The sequence below is a fragment of the Anas acuta genome, chromosome 19, assembly GCF_963932015.1.
Source record: "Anas acuta chromosome 19, bAnaAcu1.1, whole genome shotgun sequence".
Lineage (NCBI taxonomy): Eukaryota > Metazoa > Chordata > Aves > Anseriformes > Anatidae > Anas > Anas acuta.
Genome location: NC_088997.1, coordinates 8,035,254 through 8,058,638, shown reverse-complemented (window position 1 = coordinate 8,058,638; position 23,385 = coordinate 8,035,254). Strand labels below are relative to the sequence as shown.

At 36.7% G+C, this 23,385-nt stretch overlaps 1 protein-coding gene across 1 annotated transcript in view; it reads left to right on the top strand.

The window, feature by feature from the left end:
* The window catches only part of ZZEF1 (zinc finger ZZ-type and EF-hand domain containing 1), a 60,046-nt gene that overhangs the window by 14,264 nt on the left and 22,397 nt on the right, over positions 1 to 23,385 (top strand). The window contains 27 exon segments of the mRNA XM_068656377.1: positions 192 to 283; positions 1,305 to 1,453; positions 1,994 to 2,105; positions 3,372 to 3,587; positions 4,565 to 4,665; positions 5,004 to 5,173; positions 5,962 to 6,095; positions 6,382 to 6,452; positions 6,908 to 7,022; positions 7,690 to 7,849; positions 8,768 to 8,889; positions 8,973 to 9,083; positions 9,962 to 10,128; positions 10,772 to 10,853; positions 11,472 to 11,673; positions 12,849 to 12,997; positions 13,286 to 13,526; positions 15,089 to 15,168; positions 16,448 to 16,541; positions 17,107 to 17,602; positions 18,275 to 18,439; positions 19,007 to 19,126; positions 19,942 to 20,103; positions 20,759 to 20,888; positions 21,144 to 21,282; positions 21,489 to 21,654; positions 22,247 to 22,509. Of these exon segments, the coding sequence (XP_068512478.1) occupies positions 192 to 283; positions 1,305 to 1,453; positions 1,994 to 2,105; positions 3,372 to 3,587; positions 4,565 to 4,665; positions 5,004 to 5,173; positions 5,962 to 6,095; positions 6,382 to 6,452; positions 6,908 to 7,022; positions 7,690 to 7,849; positions 8,768 to 8,889; positions 8,973 to 9,083; positions 9,962 to 10,128; positions 10,772 to 10,853; positions 11,472 to 11,673; positions 12,849 to 12,997; positions 13,286 to 13,526; positions 15,089 to 15,168; positions 16,448 to 16,541; positions 17,107 to 17,602; positions 18,275 to 18,439; positions 19,007 to 19,126; positions 19,942 to 20,103; positions 20,759 to 20,888; positions 21,144 to 21,282; positions 21,489 to 21,654; positions 22,247 to 22,509 (4,209 nt within the window).

Genomic DNA, 23,385 nt, shown 5'->3' with positions numbered 1-23,385 from the left:
AACATGATACATTTTTTTTACTTGTCTTTCACTGTGTTATTTGGAAACATGTCCTAATGAGCTACAGCATTTCTCTAGAAACACATCTTGTTCTTGTTTCCCCCCTGTGAGTCCACCATCTTGGTGTTCTCTTTCAAATGTTTTGCCCTAGCAGTCCCTCCAGCCTCATTCTGTTTCCACTGCTGCTTTAGGTTTTCTTACTGAAACCGGGAAGACCAGAGCAAGTATCATTCTTTCTACTGGCACTGAATCTTCATTTCAAGTGACACAAATTAGAATAAAGGTATGTAGTTTCTCTATGTTTTTCAAGGAGAAGGCTCTCTATTTTCTCTTTTCCTTTTGGTAGAGTTGAATTTGATTTTTTTTTTCTTTTGTATCAACTAAATTTTAAATTCATCATGAAACAGTGGTATTTTGGGGTTTTACTTTTGTGTAAATCACAGGGATCTGAAGAAAACAGAGACCTAAACTTGCTTCAGAGTGCCACAAGCATGCAGTCAAGACATTTATTTTCTTGCTTTTGTCTATGTCTTGTACTATACTCAAGTTATTAAGGTGTAGAGTATTAATTTATTTGTAAGATCTTATACATAGTATTTAAAGTAATTTTTCAACTCTGAATTGCAGAGTTTCAAGATATAGTATGTGAGTTCAGACTAAATGAAGGGTTTCTCAAATTCTTTTCAAAGACATCAGAGTAATTTGAACACTCAGTGCAATTTTATCTGGTTTGAAAACAAGATCTTGTGATTAAATCTTGTGGCCAGGAGAAATCTTCAGTGAGATTTCTGCAGCTGAATTTATTTATTTAAGGCAAAGAAATAATTGAATTCCTGGAATAAGAACGCATATTTTAATGTCCAAGGGAATCAAATAAGAATGGAATTCTGGCAAGTAAATTCAAACTGGAGCCATAGAGGCAACTAAACTTTTGCAAAGCAGTGCAGGGATACCGAGATACAATTCTTTTTTTTTTTTTTTTTTCCAATTTTAAGTATACAAAAATTAGAATGAGAATTAATATTTGGCGGTGTAGTTATTGTTAGGTTATTAGCAGAGTGATAATTGTAGCAAACATTAATCATGCACATGATCCAACGGATTACAAAAGCTTCCATAACACTTCTCCAAACTGTTTCATTTCCTTCTTTAGGTTAAAAAGTGTTATTCCAGTTTTCAGTTATTCCAGTTATATCAGTTTTGTTAGTACTTAGTTGCTTACTGTAACTTTTTTTTTTTCTGTGAAAACACCACCTTATTTTATTGTCATTTTTATGTATGTTTCTCTATATTTGTTCTTTTAGGTTCGAAGAGGTGCTATTGGAGCCCAGTGTGGGCTGGTGTTTGCTTACAATAGTGCTTCAGAAAAGTTCCATGCAGAGGAACACTTCAAAAGATTTGAAAGATATGACAAATGGAAGCTACAGGAATTCAAACAATTTTTAAAAAACAGGTAAAGGGGCACTTTTCCTAATGAAGGGAATATAAATGCTGTATGAGGTCATTTTGCAATGGCATTTGAGCTACTGAGAATTGCTCCAAATGACTTAAAAATGATGCATGTGTCATTTAATGGTTACCTGTTTGATTTTCATGAGCCTTTGATGTGTTTGATGTGTTTGAGGAAATATATACGTAGGTGTTGATTTCAACCTCTTGATTTAAAAACCTATTTAGAAAAAGATGTAACAAAACAAACGCTCTGCTTACAGTGCAGATCTCTGATAATTTATAGAAAGATGTATTTTAATTAGTTTTATTAAGTTACTTTATCAGAATTGTTGCTTAGGAGTGAGGGGAGGTTAGGGACCACGACTATGTGGAAGACTTTGTTCATTGTAATACACAAACTGGAGCACATATAAGGTATGCGAAAGTTTCTCTTTCCTCTCTGTCATCTTTACAACCATAACGTGTTAAAAATATTTTGGCAGCATATTCAGCTTTGCAGCAGTTTCTTTTCTTTACAAAGTTTATGTTCTTCTATACGTAGAAGCAGCTGTTCAAGTGATGATTTGGGAGATGATGATCCTGTTGGCTGGTTTGAAGTGGAAGAAGAGTGGGATGAAGTGGATGTCAAAATGCAACAATGCATAGTTTCCCAGGTAAGAAATGATGAAAATCCATTAGCCCAGTCACAGTGAGCAGAGGCTCATCGCTGTGCTCTGTTGTTATGCCAATTGAAATAAACAGAACTTTTTTGTGCAAGCAGAACTCTTCTGGGTAGGAGTCAATTGGCTTCTAGCTGAAAGGATGATTTGACTTTTGTTCTGTGTTACATTCTTTTTCTCTGCATGTACACATATACAGTTGTAGTTAAATGGTACTTCAGGTTTAGAGTTAACGCAAAATTATGTGATTATGCACAGATCAGTGGTTTTAGGAGTGAATATTTCTAAGGATGATGTGGTTGTTGCTTTATTCTAGTATCTTTATTTTATATTCTGTTTTTATATTTTAAATATATATTACTTTTATATTTATATAGATAAATACACATTTAGTTAGCTAGATATCTAGTTGAAATATATAGTATCTTAACTGCATAGTTACAGATTTTATTCTTTATTTATTCTTTATTGTTCTATTCTTCAACCCTTCTTTTAAGGGACAAATAATTAATAAGCAGTTCAGTGAGTTAGATCGAATACCTTGAGGAATGTGGGACTTCCCTGTTTTGAGAGTGGCAGAAAATGGGTTTCGATTTATAATGTTTAAGTAGGAAGCTTTGATTTTCAGTTGCATTTATCTTGTTTCTGGCATAAGCTGTTGAATAGTTCCCCTGAAGTTTTTTAGACTCTGAAAATTAGCAGAAGTGGTTGTGGGGCTTCTGAAACCATCATTGCTTGTTAAAGCATTCAGCTGTTGTCTGTGTAACCATTAACCCCGTAGACTTTTGAGTGAGTGGAGTTAGTAAATACCTTTGGATGACAACACTTGCTCTTCCTTTCAGCTTTACGTTTTGTATCTTAATGTGGACAAAGTGAATAAAACTGCTTTAGATATTACACGCTGATGCTCTGCTTGCTTTTAAATGCAGATAATACGTTTTTCTACCTGCAAAAATGCTGTAACTATAGAGCCAAAAAACAGAGTATACAGAATGCATGGAACTGATAATTAATTAACTAACTTTGCAGATACCTGCAGAGGTCACAGAACCAGTACTGGGACTTTCTGAGAGTCCAAGTTTAGCCTGAATCTTGAGCTCATTATTTTGAACTTCTGGGGGTGGTAGGCAGGGAACACGGCATGCTTGTCTCTCTCCCAAACCTGCAGTCTCCTCACACATGTGCTCTCATGTCTTGTAAAAGCCAAGTTTAGAGTAACTTTTAAAACCCACTCTTGTGCTGTGTTTTATGTTCCTTTAGTACTTAATGATAAAGTTCCTCTGCACAAGACAAGACACAGCAGAAAGGCTTGGAGTTCAGGGCCTCAGTGTTCTTGGGTATCTTCGGCCTATGCGAGAGGAGCCCAACAGGAGCATGAACTGCTTGCAGTGCAGGAAAACTGGTGATGATACAGTGTGTGGCACAACTCTTCTCCTGAAGACACTTCATTTCATCCAGCAGCTTGCACAAGACCTGGTATTTTCACTTCTGTTCTGTTTAAGCCTATATTTTCCATGCTAAAAGTAATAAAGCTATGCTGATAGTAACTGTGAGTGGACGAAGCAAAGTCTTACAAGTGAGTAGTAATAATTATTAGAACCATGCTGTGGAAAAAAAAATGCTCTCTGAAAAAAGGCACTCTGTTATGGTTGCTGAAGTTGATTGGCAATATGCTCACCTTGGGTTCTGGAGAGAGCTAAGAACTATTTTTCAGCATCAATGCTGAAATAGCAGTGCTAGGTGAAGTAGATGAAAGAGAAGGACACTGCACAGTCTATTAGTGTAACTATTTCTGAAGCAAGTATGGGAAAGGTATAGAGTCACAGAATGGCTGGGGTTGGAAAGGACCTTAAAGATCATCTAGTTCAAACCCTCATATGTAGAGAGGTAGCTAGGCAGGTTGTATAGATTAAAACATGTTCTCCTTCTTTCAAATAACATCAGTGTCCAAGGTGAGATCTATGTAGTTAAGAGGTATATCAGTGCTGGTATGCACTGATTTATGTCAGCATCGATGTACCTTTTGACATGTATCCTTCAAGGATACATGGCAAAATCATGTTTTTGTTCATACCGTGCATGATTCAGTGACTTTTCAACTTAGATTCTGAGTCCTGGGTGGTCTCATTTTGTCAATTACTTAATTTTAGTCAAATTAAAAGAGGTAAAGGTTGTAAAGACTCTTAATGGGGTGACACAGGATAGGGATGTTGTACTAGACATCTGGAGAGAGGAGACAGAGTCCCTGTTAGTAGCTCTGTAAAGGGGAAGATTTCAGCCAAAATCACCAGAATATTTTCGATGGTGAGAGAACTTATACTGGAACTCATGTGAGATGCAAATTTATAGCAAGATAGGCTGCTTTAAATCCAGTGCTTAGATAACTATTTTTTGTGAATTTGTTCTGTTCGGAGTTAACTTTCCTATCCTGCATTTTCTTTGTCTTTTTTAAGGTTCATCAAAAGGAGAGTGGATTAAAATACAAGTCATTTTTAGATTTCACAGGCCTTGATCTGCAGCTGTTCTGGAATTTTTACAATAAACTTCAACAAAAGTAAGTTACATCTTTACTGTGTGGGGAAGCACTAATCTGTGTGTGCATGTGTAAGTAAAGTATGCTTAGTTGTGTTGCAGCAGGTTGTTTTTTTTCCTAAAGTGCATCACTTACATAAATAACATTTTCCTCCTTCTGCCATATGGGTTTTTAACTATGATGTTGTAGAGAAGCTTGAGATGTAGATTTAGCTGTTAGCAACACTTTTTTTTTTGGCTATGCTGTCAGCATTTTTTTTTATCTATCTGAGATAGTAAATCTCATAGCATTATTTATTTGCTATATAAGAGCTTCTCCTTTCTAGTCTTTGCTTCTGTTTGTTTTCTGTGTTCTTACAGCCCAAGGGAAGAATGCATCTTTGCTCAAACGTTGCTGTTGCAGCTGCTCCAGAGCTGCTTCTCTGTACTTACTGGAGACAATAAAATTGCTAAACCTCAAGAAACTTCTCAGAACAAAACACCTGGTCACACAGAAGCTGCAGAAGAGCTTTACAGACATCTGTGTGAAGGTAATGTATATTGAATGTATTACCTGTATTGTCTGTTCTGTTTTGCAAGTGTGTTACAGTAGGTAGAATTTGGGAAAATATATTTATTTTTAAAGATTAAGCCAGTTACTCTATTCCTTTGTTTCTTCTTCAGGTCAGTGTGTACTAATTAGTCTATCACAATGAAACTTCTCTTAGCCTGTAAACGGTGTTATAGGTTTTATGACAACTTATGGCTTGGAAGCAGCTGCAATAGGAAACTTCCTTTGAACCTGTCACCTGCTCAAACCAGCAGGGAATGTGATCCTTTAACTGAATGAAGTTCAGTCAGTTCACATATTTCATGTATATAAAAATACAGGCTCTTAGGAGGAGCGTGTAATGTGTACACAAACATGAAAGAATCTGGAGCCAGTGAAGAGAATGGCAATTACGCATTAGATTTGGCTGGAAACAGGATTTTACCCTCTTTATTGAAGTATAATTTTTTTGTTAATTAGCTGACAGTCTCCTGAAAAGTAAGCTGGAGATAAACCAGTTTATACAGAATCTGTCACATTTTGAAAGCTTTATTAGCTTTGATAGTTGTCAAGCCGTAATGTTCCTTGAATTAATTTATTCAGTGAATAAATATATCCTTAGAGAAATCTTTCTTGCTAAAAGTCAAAACGTTTTCCCCCATTTTTGGTGTATAATATGGGACTGCAAAGACTTGAAGTTGTAACAATTACACATTTAATTCAGTTGTGCCTCTAACGTATTATGTATTGATTTGAACTTACCATTTTGTTTTCTTTTTGTATGAGCAGTGGTGGATATGGGGGACAGTAACCTCACGCCAGTGAAAATGCTAAAACAGGAAGTCAAGAACACCTTACTCAGTGGAGCAGCAATCTTTTTCCCCGACAGACAGACCAGGCGAAACCAGCTCTTCACCATGATGGTAAACCATTAAGTGAGAAATTGATTGTTTAGTACCTGCTTTCTTTATGCAGAAAACATCAAATCTGAGTTCTTGTTGTCAAATAATGTATGCTTTGTCTGATTCAAGTAACATGTTCTTTGTCTCTTTTTACCACCCCATCCCCCTGTAGCTTATCTAAAGAAAGAAAAGCTATACTTGCCTTTTTGATACCAAAAATGAATAGCAAAGCTCAGAAATTATAATTCTTTCTCGTAGACAAGGGAAACAGAACTTATCATAAAAATAAATGTTCTTCATTTTCTAGAAAAACATCACAGAGCAAGAACATAAGCAATCTGTACATCTTGCCTTCAGATCCTTGTGTACCCACTTCAGGTAAGGGGGTTTGAAATTGAAAATATTTATCTGACACCCCTCATCTGTTAATAAATTTATTTTTAATCCTTTTTATAAATGTAATTCAATTGGAAGACAGTTCTACAAAATAGTCAACTGATTTGCTTTAGACAATACTGCCAGTTAGGATATTTATTAACGGAATAGTGATATAAAATATTCAAGGATTACCATTGGTGCTGAAATCACAGTGTGCTGCTCAAAGGCTTTTGCTAGGCTATCTTTCAAGTTTTTAAGTGACTATTTGCATTGTTTGTCCCTCTTGATGGTTGGTATTGCTTTAATCAGTTTGGATTCATCAGAACCCAGTCACTTTTAATAGTAATGATACAATAGAATCTCTACAGGTTTATCCTTGTCACAAGGGTAGATACATTTATATTTTGGAACTATGCTACCTGATTTTGGTTAGTAAGAAGGTCTTTGTTTCGTAGTGATCAAGATCCAGGTGGACTCTTACTGCTACCAGAGAAGGGAGTTTCCGCAGATTTTGACATAAGTGAAGTGCTGTCAGTCATGGAAACCCTTCTGCTAGTGGCAGCAAGAGAGGTAAGTGTCTTTGCATTATTCCTCTTCCTGCTTCTTTGCTGTGATTTTTGTCTGCAAACACAAGTTGCATGCCTTAGATGTGTGCTTAAAGAAACTAGTTTTCCAAAATGTCCCTCTGGATGAAGCTATTAATATCTGCTAAGGGCCGTAGGGCTAGGTCTTCCAAACGACTGAAATATTTTCCTTCAAGTATTAAAATTTTGTAATAGAAGGGTAAGTAATGTATGGGATAAGGCGTTTTGTTTCTGTTTTGTGGGGCTTTTATGTTTGTTTGTTTTTTTTCCTGTAGCATTTAAGAAAATCTATGGCACCCTATCAACACTAGGAAACAGAAGTAGTCATTCCATATTGAGAGGTTAGATTTGGTCGTGCATCTAAGGGAGGTGTAAATGGAGGAGGGTCATTTACATATGCAGAAAAATGTGCTGAGAACATCGAGTGATTCACATGTGTCTGTTCCTACTTAAAATTGTGATTTATCAAAACAAAATACATTACTTGCCTCATGAAGTTGTATGGTTTCATGATGTGATATGCAGTTTGTCAGTTGCATTTCATCTTTTATGTGGAAAGAGTGGGCTGATTATGTCCGTCACAGTTTACCTAGTTCTACAATGTGTCATTCTGCAGCAGAAGAAAATATTCGTTTGTTATATTTATTTTTCAGTGTGAAATGATGATGCTGGATGTTGCACAGCAAGAGAGTGGTACAGTCCTGTCTTCCTTATTCTGGTCTGTTCAAGGTAGCCTCCTTTCATGGTGCTACCTGCAACTTAAGGGAAGTGATAATTCAGCCAAGGATCTTGCTGTAGAAATACTTAAAAACTGTAAGTGCTGGGATCAAATACAGAATTAAATGTGGTACAATATGTGACTTTACAATCTGATTTAATTAATAGCAGTATAGTAAAGGTTCACCAGCAGTTGCCTGGCATATCAAGCAACTTAGAATTTTATCTGTACTGATAATTTTAAGTTGGAAGAATATTCAGAAAACATATCAGTAAATTTGGGGGTTTTACAATTGAAAGAAAAAATGCAATTACAGAATATCATTTGAACATTTTGGCTTTTTTATATGTCCCTTATTTTGATAGGTTCCTGTTGTGGTAGTATGTTTTAACCTAGATGTTTGTGATAGCAAGAAAAAAGGAACTTACTTATAACGGATGTTCTGCAACAGCATCTGCAACAGCATCTCACAGCATCTTTTAAAATTATGTTTATTTTTCTTAATGCAGCAGTACGGTCCTGAATAGTTAATTTGGCCAAGTATTTAATAGAGAAATGATACTTGGAATTTTATGTAAAGTCACTTCTTATTTATGTTATTTTTGTATAAATAAGTTCATTGTTTCTCTGTATTGCCTTTAAAAATGCTGTAAGGCTATAGTTAATATTTATTAGTGTTATTTTTCTTAGTTTTGAAGAGGGGCTGGTTACACAAAGATTCTACCATCATTTTTGGAGTAATTGATTTAAGTTCTGATCATTCTTCTTTTTCTTAAGTTAGTGGATGAGTGTGAGTTGTTTCCATGATAGAAATATCACAGAAAAGGTCTCTGAACTTTCTCCCAAGTGTCAGTTTTTTGGGGCAGTGGATGCCTTCCCTGTTGTCTTTCCTGTTCTGCACGTCACCGTGCACTTTAAGTAGTGTTCAGTAAAGCAGGTTGTGGTAACAAATCTCTACAGGTTTATCCACCATCCTTAAGGTGGCTATTAAGTTGGTTTTTGTTTCTCTTTAGATGTAGGCCAGTTCCTGTCAAATACGAGAAGGATTCTGCAGTCACTTTTATCCCAATATAGTGGCAAAACAATAGTAGAAAAAATAAGTAACTCTGTCTTCGCAATGGCAACTCGTCAGCTGGTAAGCGACCACTGGCATTTTGTACTACACCCAGGTTACATGGCTACGTGTGTGTTTTAACAAGAACTGTGTTTTTCCCCTAGGTCATCTTCTTGTTGGATTTTTGCACTTTAGACATTCCTTATTGTACTCTGCTAAAAGGATTCAGCACTCTGGTAGAACCACTGAAAAACCTTTGTAGTGAGCCTCATAAGGTAACTAAAGATACAGGCAGACAGTTCTGAATTCTCTATTTCATGCTCTGGTTGTTCTTTGTGAGCATCTACTCCCTCCAAATTTTATTAATGCTTTTGAGTATTTTGCTTGACTGGAATTCTGGTCAATTCTTCTGGGCATTCTAAAAGTGATTTTTAATGCTTATTAATAACATGTGTGCATAAATGCTATTTAATTGTACCATAAAATTTTGCAGTGCATTGCAAAATGCAATAAAGCACTTGTAAGTACAGTGAAACAAAAGGAAAATTGCAAGAAAGGCATAGGAAACTCAAATGAGTTTCTCAAAAAGCTATTACTGAGCATTTTGAAAGGAGCTGGAAAGCTTTCACAAGTAATGGGATGTGCAGTGATACATTGAGTAAAGAACTGGAAATATCTCTCTTTGGATATGGAAGTTGAGCAAAGTGACCAGAAGATGCAACTGGAATGAGAACAGAAGGTGGATAGGAGGAGGGAGTCTGAAAATGAAAGAGGAAGTAAAATTAAAAATAGCTTCATTGCTTGTAGTGATGCTTGTATGAGTGAGTTTGTATGTCTGTAGTGTAGATGTTTAAATCCACATTAGTCATCCAGACGCTTTTGTTGTCGTTGGAGACTTACAGGAACTTCTGGGAGATTGTCTCCTGCACTGGTAGTCTAGATAAATCTTTCATTAGAAGTGCTTCTCTACGTTGCTTATCAGGGATGTCGTTGTGACTGATCTAGGTGTAAATCAGTGTTGTAACTTTTTAAATGCCACCCTGTATGTACATCTGGCAGCTTAAATGTATAGACACAAAAATCTAGTGTGGTGGTTTTTTGTTTGTTTTAATGCTTTACATTTGTACCTCAAGAGTGTGTTTTCATTATACAGATGGAAATGGAAAGTTGGCAGCAAGAACAGCCTGTGGTATTGCGATCATGGACAGTGGAATCTCCTCATAACTATGAAAATAATTGCCATGAGGTCTCAGTCTTCCTATGTCATGGGGCAATTTACTTTGAGGTGGAATTTGATGAAAAGTGTGAAACTGAAAGGAGGTAACTTGATCTTGTGCTGTGTTAGATATCAATATCTATTTGCAGGATTCCAGTATCTATGTGCAGAGGGGCAAGTCATGTTCCACTGTGCAAGGAATACTTCTTTCACACAAAGCGTACCCTCTCAGTTTCTTCAATGTGCTGCTTACCATACAAGGTGTTATTTTGAATGACTTAGTCTTGTGCTGAAAGGCACCTCTCCTGGCAAATGTGGAGACATGCTGCTTGTATGAATTTTGCATCCTTTGATCTGTTTTGCAATGTTGCAGTGACTACTCCAATTTATCAAATTTCTCATTGTGGTGTTTATTTTGCCTTTAGACAAAACTCTTTGTTTGTTTTGTTTGTTTGTTTCATAACATAGTAGGTTACTGTTTCCTTAAGGCATATGACAAACGTTAAAATTAATACCCGTTACCAGTTCTGAAGAATTGGGAAAGTTCTACAGGAAAGCAAGTCTGTGTTTGCCAGGACTATTGCATTGAGGCATGAAATAAATTCCTTAGCAATGCAGTTGTAGTTCTGAGAGATGTGGTGGGATACTTGGACTCTGAGATGCAGCACTTGTGAAAATGCAGAAGGAAATATTTTCCCCCAGAATTTAAGAAGTAAATTTGGAAGTAATGAATTGCAATTTTCACAGGTATGATTACCTGGAGTTTACTGATGCCAGGGGTGCAAAAACTCGTTACGATACAAAGGTTGGCACTGAGAAGTGGCCTAAGGTGAGCACCTTTAAAATTCTGAACCCAGTGACATATCTAATCTTTGGAAATTCTTACGATTCTTGTGGAAAACCTATTGTTTAAAAATACGTCTGCTTTCCTGCATGTGTGTGCTTAGACTCCCTCCAAGATGGGGGCAGGAGGTGGGGAAGCAGTTCTGCAATGATGCAAATAAAAGGAGCAAATGAGTAAAGAATCCCTTTCTGTTCCTGTTATAGAAGGAGCAGTCAGTCAAAATTAAAAGTAATAATCACGTTTAGCTGTTTACATGGGCAAAATTTATTCTTTGATACTCTGCACTCACAATTTTTAACATTGTGAGATGAGCTACGTGCTTTCCATTGCTACTCCCTTTCTTTGACAATGCCTACTGCTTCTGTATTGTTTTATGGGTCCAGCTTCAAGAGCTCAATCAACTATAAAATTTCGTATTAAGCTATTGATTAGAAATATTACTGGCTTATTGCTGTGGGTTTCTCATTTGCATGGTGGGGAAATCAGATCCGTTATGGAGAAAAGATAATATTGAAAAACCACGATTGCTGAAGGGAATTCATTACCCTGAAACGTCTTCCTGTCATGTACATTTGGCAAAATGACTGTTTTGTTGCTCTGTAGAAAGTGACCTTTAAGGCTGGCCCACGGCTGCAGTTTCTCTTTCACTCTGACAGCAGTAATAATGAGTGGGGCTACAAGTTTTCCGTCACTGCTTATGGCCTACCAGATGTTGCCGTTTCTTGGGGCCTGGATTTACAGCTTCTTGTATCCCGGTTGATGGGGCGCTTGGCTTCCCGAAGCATGGCACTGAAATCTCTACGAGGTGAGTCCACTTGATAGCTCCAGAGGTTGTGGTGTCATATAAGGATAAGGTACCTTGTGTTTTGAATCCCTTGTGAGGATGAAATTCCTTTTTATTTATCTCTTGACTGACGATGCAACACTGCTTAACAAAGTTTGGTTGTTGGGCTAAGCCTGGTTTTGCGGTCTCTGTGCAGCAAGCTTGATTGCTGTTCTGCTTGAGTACTGGGAATGTTTCAGGGTTCACTGTGATCTTTGTAATGTTCAGAAGCCAGTATTAGGAAGAGACAGACGCCTGGAAGTCATTATATTAAGCTGCATTATATTTATAAATTAATATCAGGGTTCGCTCAATCTCCTTCTGTTCTTTTTTTCTTTTAAAATTGTTCCCTAGTGCTGTGATTCACCCCTTAGTGGTGGAGTTAATATGGAGCCAGAAAGCTGAAAAAAATACAGAACAGAGAACAGAAATTTCAGTGATTTAAAATACTTCATGTGAGCATTTGGTATTGATTTAAATTTGAATTCAAAAGTAAACTTTGGCTAACTCCAAAAGTTGAGCACACTTAGGATTTGGGTAACTGAAAATAACAAGATGTAAGATGGGTGTTGTAAGAAAAAATAGACATAGATTATTCTTTAATTTCCAACTAGAACGCTTCTAGGTAGCTTCCTGAATCTGTATTCAATCACCACTTCAGAGTGGTTAAAGAGTTAGAGTTCTTGCTGCAATTGAGTGGTCAGTACTTACCTTGGAAAATCAGTCATGTTCTTACCTGTGAATTTAGGGAACCAACTGAGCTGTTCTTGTCATGGAATATGTTACTCCTTTGTTAATATGCTTACACCTAGCAAATTATTGTATGTATTTAGTAGGAGAAGTATGAAAACTTTAAAGCTACTTGCAATTTTTCAGTGAGTTTCTATGGTTATAAGTAAAGCAAAAGTGTTTGTGAAAGTCCTTCCATAATGCAAGATACTGTCACTGTGATGCAAGATATTGATGCTGTCATAAAGTACATATTTTCTGTACCACACTAGAGAAATGGGAGTTAGAAAATGTTCTTCAATTACTTGTACAGTCTATTTGCTTTATTTTTTTCCCCACTGGATGTTCAACATATCTTATTTTCAATAGTCTGTAAAAATGAATGAAAATATTTAGTAACTGAAGTGTCTGTTCTGAACTTCTTGCAGAACTAGGTAGTGAAGCAGATTTGCCTCCTTTGAAAGTAACATCAGTTCTTAATTCTCCTTTGTGGAAACCTGTCTTCAGGCATCAAATGTGTCCTGAGGCTATACCAGGAGCCAGTCAAACCAGTAGACTGCACCAAAATAAAAAAGAGGTACTTTGGTCATTGCTTTTATTTCATTGGCTTGAAATCCCTGTGTATGACATAGTTTCATTCAGCCTTAATTAGCTGATGTATCATTAAGTATATGCTGTTGTGCTACAGTTGTTACCGTTTGCACTGTATAAATATCAAGGAGGAGGGAAACTGTTGTTCTGTGCCCTTTTATTAGTTTCCACTTAAACTGCTGTAGATTTACTGCAAATTGACCTAATTGTAGAAACAAGCTGCAGCAATTTTTCAGACAATATTAAAGTAAATGTGTTCTAACATTCTTTCCAGGCTAGGAACTCTCACCAAGATGACTGCCGTAACTTTCTTATCGACTTTGCAAAATCAGATCCTGCCCAGGATTTCAGTGGGCAAAAATCTGAACTTTTCAAAGGACTTATACAGGCATGTAAAAAACAGACCCCAAAGACAGATATAGTTGCTGGTTCTACTGTTGATCAAGCTGTGAACTCAACGTTTGCTGCTTTGGTGTATCTCACTCCAGATTTATATGAGAAGCTTCAAAAATATGGTAACTCTAACATTAGACTATCTTAATAATGAAGACTTAAAGTTTGTAAGAGGCTGTCTTATAGTTCAGTTTATAAACTTTGAAAAAACAGTTTAGCGTGACGACTTTTAAAAAGATGTTTTATCCTGTACAAAGAAGTCATCATTTAGGCAGACTAGGTAAGCCTTATCTTTAGAGTGTTTGTTTTATTAATATATGCTTTTATCTTCAGAGCTCTGTCCAAATATTAATAACCATCATAAACTACTGACTAAGTCTTCTTATAAAAGTGAGCCAAAGTGGGCAGTGATTTCCCCTGTGGTTTTAATTCAGAGGCATGTGGTTCCCAGTGATGAGCAGTTCTTACATAATTTCATAGTCTCATAGTATCTTTCCTAAAAAGCCAGCATCAATTTGTACGTGTTTTTAAACTTTGGGGCCTGAGGAGGTGTGAATTATCTCCCAACATGTTTGGTGCCCTCAAAAGCTTTTTTTTTGGTTGTTTGGTTGATTTTTGTTTTTTATAAAAGAAAATGATTTGCCTTTAACTTGTATAATGTCCTTTGTTATTACAATTTGTATGTTTTTAGTAGGTAAAGTAAGCAAATTCTTAGTTTACATCATATTTTTGTGAAGCTTATTGATATGTTTGAAATATTGGATAATAAGGTGTTACTTGGTTTTGAAGGGTTTTATTTTAGGAGAAGCTAATCACCTTCATTTTCTGTCACAATCTTGAAATTAAACATCTTTCTGAGCTTTAAAGTTACGGGTAAAAATGATTGACATAAAGACTGACTTGATGACTAAAGTGGTTATTGCCTGACAGTTGATATTTTCTGAGTAAGATTGAACACTGGTGGTAACTCAGGAATATATCAAGGAATGGATAAGATATCTGTCCTACTGTTATGGTAGTAGCTTCATCTGTCTTAGTCTTGCTGGGGCAGATTAATTTAAGGACCCATGTTGACCTGTGCAATGTTAAATATGAACAGTTGATACTGTAAAGAAGGGGGGGGGGGGGAGAGAGAGGAAAAAAAAAGGCAACATTTGAGTAATTGGAGAGGGAAGACCCTGAGCAGGAACATCTTTTTCCACATAGTCATTGTCAGGCCACTCTTGATGGGAACTGTTTTGTCATGTATTTAATTTCTGTAAACTGATTTTGAAAGTCTATTCTAGAAACTGATAGCATAAAAGAAAAGGGAAAAAAAGATAACTAAATATATCTGTAGAGCTTTAAGTTAATACTAAGCAGTTTTGATTGTTCTCATATCAGTTTGCATTAGTAATATTTGCATGTATAGGGAGAAGTTTTTATTTTCCGTGACTGCAGGCATCAATTTTGGAGGAGATGAGAGAGATTCATAATTTAACTTTGCAAATAGCTCTGTCGTGGTGCAGTTAATGTATTCAAGGCTCAGGAAAGTTGGCGGTTCTTATTCCCTATTTTTCTTACAGGCATAATTCCAAGTATTGACTAAGAGACAAAGGCTCTAGCATAATTTTTTAGTTAAGTAGTCAAGTTGTGTAAAAATGGAGCTGTAAATAAACAGGACTCTTCTTTCTCTCATTTCCAGTCAACAGTGGAGGCAAGGTGCCTTTGAGCGATGAGTTTGCACAAGTATATTCCCTGGCTGATTCAATTAGAATATGGATGGTAAGATCGCTCAGGAGGCTATCTCTTGATGTCCTTTACCTTAATATATTACAATGCACTGTTAAGGAGTCGTGTGGAGCCATGTTTTCCATCAGTGATTCTAGGTCAAATATTTTCACTTAGGAAAAGTATGTATTCACTTCTAAACTTTGAACTAAACATTTAAATGCTTTCTTACACTCCCCTCCTTTCTACAGCCCCAGATGTTTGATCATGAGCGTTTAGGACTGAACTGGACTCAGAATCAGTTATATCTGTGTTATTTTTCAGTGGGAATGTGTGTTGTTAATTAGGAATATTCTTGCATAGCAGTTGGGAGTTCTTCTGAGGTATAGCTTAGAGATCTGTCTTAAACATCATTCCCTCAGTTCTGCAGCACTAACAGGAAAGGGAATAATTGCTTCTTTGACAAGCAAGTAACTGGCTGTAGTTCAGGATGTGTTCTTTGCACATAATTTTCCTTTAAAACATAAGGCTCATGTCAAGAGCTGGTGTCATCAGCTCACAACCTGGTGAGAGGTGTCTGCGTCACCACCTGCAGCTGCAGAGAGCCAAACTTCACTTAAATTTCAGAAGTCTGCAGGAAATTCTAAATGTTAACAACATTGAGGCCTTTGAGAACAGCTAATTCAGTCTATGGCCCACTTTGCTGCTGCTGCTCTTGTGAACCCATCAGCCATAAGCAGGCTGATTTAACTGTTTGAGTCACTTGTGACCTCTTCCTTCCTCTTTCTTGCCTGCAAGAATTCCCTGCAGCATGAATATAGGCTGGTGATACGATGAGTGCAGATGCACGTTAAGATGAGTAATAGCACCGTACCTGTTACATGACAGGTGATGATTACATTCTATTTGCAGTCCATTTACATAGTAGGTGAGGCTCCAGTGACAATGACATCTGACAGTACTCTCTAGTTAGATGACTTGATGCTTTTGGAGGATCTTATCTCATGACTAGCTGTACATTTTTTCCTGAGCGGTAGGGGTAGTAGGGAAGCCTTTTTCTTATAGGGCAGAGGATGCACATCCAGGCACATGACAGGGAAGGCTCACAGCCAACAAGCAGTGAGCATCTTGGTACAAGGCTATGTTACCTGCTCTGCCAGCTTAGGTACTGCTCTTTTACACTGTTATTTTTTTTCTGTGCTAGGGAATAATAAATACTGTCATCTGCTCCTGAAAGTTAAATTCCTTTATTACAATGCAATCTTCTTACTGCCTTGCTGTATAGATATATAGGGAGAGTCATATTTTAACTATTTTAACGTCCTGTCTACAGTTGGAAATGAAACAGAAATCCCTGATGGCTAGGGGAAATGATACTGAGGAGAAGCAGAACACAGAAGCAAGTGAGGTGAACCCAGAAACTCTTGGTAAGTGGTGCTTTTCCATTTGTGTAAGCATTCCATGTGGTTTAGTAGAGCATTACCTTGTAAATCTCAGTCACTATTTTTCCTGTGAAAGGTGAGTTAGTGACATGGTTTACTTCTTAATTCCTTAAGAGAGAAACTAGTGTATGTTATATGAACTATCTGAGATTGTGTTTTGCTGTTCTTTGCAGAGAATAGTATGTGAGAAAATTCTTCAGGGTGTGCCCCATCGCTTGGGTCCCCTAGTTCTGAACTTATATTCGTCTATTTTTGGAGATACTCATTACCACAAATAATTGCTGTTAGAGTAGCAGCTGATTGTTATTAGAATAAAATGTGTTCTCATTGACCACTATATGCTTTGTGAGGTTCAATGTGATTATTCAAGGCATTTGAAATCTAGAATTGCATATCTGATAAAATCACGATCAATGTAATAAGAAAAACAGTATTTTCAGTCTCTTTTGGCTCAGAAGGAACAAGATAAACTTCTTTTGTCCTAAGCAAAAGATAGGAAGTTTGGTGCTCTGCTGTCATGAGTTTAACTCTTTTAATTTTTATCCTGCAGCAAAACTTTGTATGCAGAAGAGCCTTTTGTTACTGAATTTTTTGCCTGTGAGAGCAAAGACGAAAAGTTCTTCAGACAGTTCGGAAGTCCAAGATATTGTCAGTGATAAATGCCAAAGAATAGGTTCTGTTGTGGAAACAGACTTCCAGGCAGCACCCTCGTTGTCTTCCAGTAGAGTAACTCATCCTGTTTCAATAGAGAGGGGGCAAATAACACAATCTGATACAAAGACTAAACAAGTTCTAGCCCCTCTCCAAACAGAAGAAGCATCTGCATTTCATAGCAAGCCTGCTGAAAATGCAACTTCACAGCAAGAAGATGTATCATCACCTCCTTCCACTCCTACACGAAAATCTCAGTTCAGCCGTGGAAGACTAAGGCTGCTGTCTTTTAGATCAATTGAAGAGCCAAGACCAGTGCCTACTGTGAAGGAGAAATATCCCATATTGAAAAACATATTAGACTTTATTAAGGATCAATCACTTTCCCATGAAAGGTAAGCAAATTGAAAATGTTGTCAATTATAAGTTACTGAAACTTGCCTTCAGACCTCTTCAGATGGAATAAAATGTGTTTTAGTTGCAAGATGGCATGGAAAAACAATTTGTACTTAAACAGTTTTCAGATTTATGTTTCAAACCTCTGTTGTTTCCATCCATGTAAAACCTTGTAGAGAATATTATTTCCTTTGGTTCCTTTCTATCATGTAGATCTTCAGAATGTGAAAAACAGTATCTGGTTGTTTCTTGTCTTCCTTCCTGAAATCTATGTTCAGTGGCATTTTGCTTCCTATCTACGAACAGGGAAGACATGGTATATCAGTTCTAGAAATCATTGATAACAAATTCTAGGCTAGTTGTACCTTTCCTTAAATTACCTGGTATTCTGAGAATGTAAATGGAGAACGAAACCTCCAGTGTCTATTACAGTCTCTAAAACTTAGATTGGTGCAGGAGATGCTGGATTCTATCTGAAGTTTTCTTGTTCGTTCCAACTGTTGTAAAAGTGAATACTTTTGTAATAAATCACTGCTGTAATATAAGGTTGCTGAAATACAATTGAAAATTTAGATACTAATCTCTTCAATTATGATTTTTTGGGGCATTACTTTAAGCAAGTTATTTTGAAGTCCTCATTCATTCTTTGTTTGTTTTGGTTTTGCTCATAGCGTTTTAAAGGTTCTTGCTTTGAGAAAATCCCAAGGGCAGAGTATCATGGAAGTGCTCAAGACAATCCACCAGTGCCTAGACTCACTTGGGCGGCCACACTGTTTTCATCCACCCTGTGTACTTTTTCTCTTAGAACTTCTAGCCTGTCAGAAAGATTTTACAAAGTAAGTAATTATTAGAAAATAATTTGTCTAATACTATTTATTTGAGCCTTGTGTTCTCCCAGTCATGAAAGCTGAAAACAGTAAAATGTTGTTGCTTATTATTAAAATGTGACATGAAGATTAGCTTTTAGGCTACTGTGCATATTTTGCATGCTTAAATAAAAAAATTATTATTTTCAAGTGGGACTCAGTTGGACCTATTCAAGATGTTAGGTATCATGCAGTCGAATCACAGCGTGGATGCCTACATGCACACACCTTTACAATTCCAACCTGCAAGCTCAGAAAGATTGTAGGGTCTGGTTATTGTAAATTTTTGTCTAATTGTTGATTGGTTTCTTTCTCATCCAGTAAAGCTGAGGTAATCCAACCTATTTTTCTGGTTCCTAGTACAGGGTTCTTTTACTTTCCCTTGAAAGTGACAGACTACATTTTAAACAAAGTTAACATCTTTTCCACTTGCAGCAAGTGATGAAAATATTGCCCACTGGTAAAAGTTGCGCAAAGCATTTTATATAAGATGTGACAGTGAATTTTAGACTACTAAACTGACTCTTTAATTTCTAGCTACTTTGGAAACTTGGAAGGCTGTGGTGCAGAGCTACACAAAGAAATTCGAGAGTCCTACTATCAGCTTGTTTTGTTCCTGGTAAACTCTGTGAAGGGATTTAGTACCATTAATGACAGGTATAAGCACTTTGCCTAAGTAATGTGAGATTTTTTTCTCTTTTCTTCCTCACCCTTTCCCTTCTCATTTGTTATTGTTTAATGTTCGATGAAGTTTGATTATACTTTGCATTACCTACACAACTAAATAAGGAATCTTGATCTTGTGGTCCAGAATGCTAAATTACATTTTTATTAAAACTATGAAAGAGCAATACATTTATCAGTGTTAAAACTTCTACTTAGTATGGCATTTTGTAGATACGATTCTGCCATATGTTTCTGAAGCTTAGTAATGACATACTAGAAATAGCAAATTTATTGCAAAACACTTTGGCAAGAGTATTGCAATGAGAAACAGTTCTGCAGCCATGCTCTAACTTTAAAACTTATGTTTTGGTAATATTCTGATTAGAATTGTTGGGATTTATAGCTAGGTGTCCTAGAGGAATGAGGATTTTATAAATATTGCACCAATTTCTCTACTCATAACTTCCAAATCCTTTGACCAGTTTCAACTGGAAATGGCAAACATTTTCAAAGAGAACAAGTCCCTACGGGTATTGGGGAAACATACTGCAGATAAGACAGATCCTCTTGCTAATGCTTAGGCTATAGCGTAATATCAACTCAGTCCATAGGAGTTTATTCAATCTTTATTTCAAAATGTCTTGGCTGTGCTTCTTGTTAAATTGTATGTTTGTGCATTAGTAAACTTGAGGTTCTGCCACATAGTCATTTTAATGTGTAGTAAACCTTGGAACTCAGTGGATAGTAATTGAACCCCTTTTAATCCTCATAACATGCTATTTTTTGTTTTGTTTTTTGGTTTTTAGATCATTACTTCCTGCCTTGTCATGTGTGCAGACAACTCTCCTTCATCTTTTGGATATGAGTTGGGAACCAAGTGATCTTTCCTTCTTTGTTGAGATTCAGTTACCCCAGCTTCTGATGACAACATCACAAGAAAACATAAGTATTCATGATAGTGTGATTTGGTGAGTCAGGAACAATGCAACCTTCACATGGTACTAACTATTGATGCCATTTTTACCAAGAAAGAGTCCTGAACTGTGTTGGAACAAGAAGTAAAAAGTTTAACTATTAACAAATACAGCAAAACCTGGCCAGTATTCAAGTGCTTAATACTGAAAAAAAATCAAATACTTACTGGTGCTAAAAACATCTTGTCTTTAATATGATTACTGCTGGAACACTTCAATTGTTTGGCCGTGTACAAGGACATATATAATGCTGTTTCTCTTCTTGATAAATATAAAATGTTTTTAGCAGCTGCATGTTATATTTTTATAGTGCTTGTATATCTTACATCTGAGCAAATGTAAAGGCCAAGAAGCTTTTAAAACTTCTCACCTGCTTTGCCAGCATTACCAAAAGCAGTTTTATAAACGTGAATTTTTCTGATTTTGGCATTGTGCTCTGCATATATATGTAAGAACTTGTCACAGAGGCAAGGTGGTGGTGTCTATGTGGTCAGTTATTAACCAAGTGAACAAGTTCTTACAGTTTTGTTTTTATTAGTATATTATAGCACTTCTTTTTTTTTTTAAAGGTATCCCTAGTTATATCTAGTTATATTAGAAGGGAGCCTAATTGCATTCAAACTTAATTTTGAGCTTGCTTTTCTTTTAGTCAGTGGAGTGAAGAAGATGAAATTGCAGACTACAAGCAAAACTGTGAGTGGATGGATGAATGTCAGGATGTAATGTTTGAGACCTGGTATGAAAAGATAGCTCAAGCTGACCCAGAGAAGCAGAGAAAGGTGACCTCATGATTTGCTTATTTATCTGCAGAAGGGGTAAATAGGAGACTTTTAAAAGCATAAAGGAGGGAAAGGCATCTGGCTTAAACTGATTTTTCATGAGTTGGATCCCTGGCTCCCTGTAGGCCTTCAAAAGTCTAGAATGATTAAAAGATCCCCATCCTTTTTCAGCAGGGGGAGCGTTCTGCTTTCTGTCTAGAAAGCACTCTCTCAGAAAATAATGCTCAAGTAAATTATGTCCATTTATTCCTCTAGATGCATATGTTTGTCGCCCGTTACTGTGACCTGTTAAATGTGGACATATCCTGTGACGGCTGTGATGAAATCGCACCATGGCATCGCTACCGCTGTCTGCAATGCAATGACATGGATTTATGCAAAACTTGTTTTCTTGGTAAGAATCTTTTAAAAGATTCCCTCAATACCCTATAGTTGAAGGCAAAGTAGTATCTTCTAAATTACATATAAAGTCAAAGATTCTTCTTGGATATTTTAGAAATGTTAGGCTTTTCTTTTCCTAATCTGAATGTAAAGTTGAAATTAAGAAAGATCCTTTATCAACAAAGGTTTTCAGGGGAATTGTAAAATCTTTCTTTACAGGTGGAGTTAAACCTGAGGGACATGAGGATGACCATGAAATGGTTAACATGGAATATGCCTGTGATCACTGCCAAGGGGTCATCATAGGTCGGCGAATGAACTGCAATGTGTGTGATGACTTTGACCTTTGCTATGGATGTTACTCTGCAAAGAAATACTCTGACAGGTATTAAATGTGACATTTTTTTTTCTCTTCCACTTTACTTGCCAGAAGTGATAATTAGCAACTAAATACAGTCAGTCATTCTTGTATCACATCCTACAAGGTTGTGTCTGACATCAGAACATCTAATAGCTGTCCTTAGGGGAAAGTTAGCAAATGTAGGACCAGTTCAGCAAAAAATTCTGTAGTTTGCAAATGTGCCCCAAGTTCTGAAGTAACTTAATTGTGACTGTTTTCTAGCCATGGCTGTGTAAGGTGCAGAGGGAGGATTGTACACCCTGAATGATAGGATGGAAGGAGTGCATACAGTGCTGTGGTTAGACGAGATAGATTTCAACGTTTGACCGAAGATGTTCACAAATTTTATTTCTAGAGCAGGAGTTCGCAGCACAGTACGAGCTCTGTTAAGTGAGCATTACTGCTGTCAGTGAGGGGCTGACAGTGTACAGCTCTTGAAGGTCTACAATTTGAAACTGTGGAATGAGTTGGGTTTTTCATAGTTTCGTGTAAAGGTATCTTATGTTACTAACTACATTGGTTGTCAGGAATGTGGCTGCATTTCAGAATTATATACCTTCTTACCTTCTTCTTTCAGTCACTTGCCCACTCACAGCATCACAGTGTATCCAATGGTGACTATTCGAATCAGTGATCGACAGAGGCTCATCCAACCATATGTCCACAACTATTCCTGGCTGTTGTTTGCAGCTTTGACTCTCTACAGTGCAGATCTGGCAAATGGGGAGGAAGTAGAAGGAGAAAAACTAGATTCACAGGTCCTCAGTCATGCCAGAGTTCTACAACATCAGTGCATACAGCTCATTGGAGATTGTTTGATGAAAGCACAGCACGGGAAAGGTGAGTCAGCTCCTCCTTCAGTGAAACAATGGCTTCTAGCAAGTGTCAGAAAAGTCTGTGATTACTCACTTTGAAGTTTCCAAAGGAAAGGGGAAGCTACTGTGTACTTCACTGAAAATAATTGTTTATGTAGAACAAGTATCATTCGGGGTCATTGGAGACATGGAAAATAGGGTGCTTGAGAAAATTAATGTGCTGCTTACATAAATGCTGAAGACAACGTGGCAACTCTTTGGTAATTTTTCTTTTTCTTTTTTTTTTTTCTTCCTTCCCATCATGAATGTTGTAAATGGATCAATAGAGCTTCATGTTCTGTTACTAATGTGTTACTGACAATTGAAGGGCTCAAAGGAAAGCAAATAGCTTGGTGCAAAATGGTTCTTGTTCCTTATCTATTGGCAAGAATTTTTTAACTTTATTTGTGATAAGTTGCTGGGGATGATACCGCTTTGCCTGGAAATGAGGATTTCTGTGAACTGAGACCAACTTACAGAAAATAGGGTGATAAAATAGAGACCTATGATGAATATATCAAAATGTGATACTCAAATTTATTGGCATTTTTTGAGCAGCACTAGTACTGCTGAAATACCACCACCAGCAAAGACTTATGCATACTCATTATTTCATCTGTTTTTAATATGCGGTTTAATTTTATTGTATAAATATTTAAGTGGTCAGAAGATTAAAATGAAGATAAGTCAACCCTCATAATTCACACTGCTGGGAGGTATCCCTGATACTTTTTAAAATTAATTAGGACTTCTGCCCTGATGGCAAACAAAAAATGTCACTACCTGTTCATCACAGCAGCACTTAATTGAACTACACAATTAAGTGAACATGGTGGGGAACATCTTTCTGATGGAGTTGTAC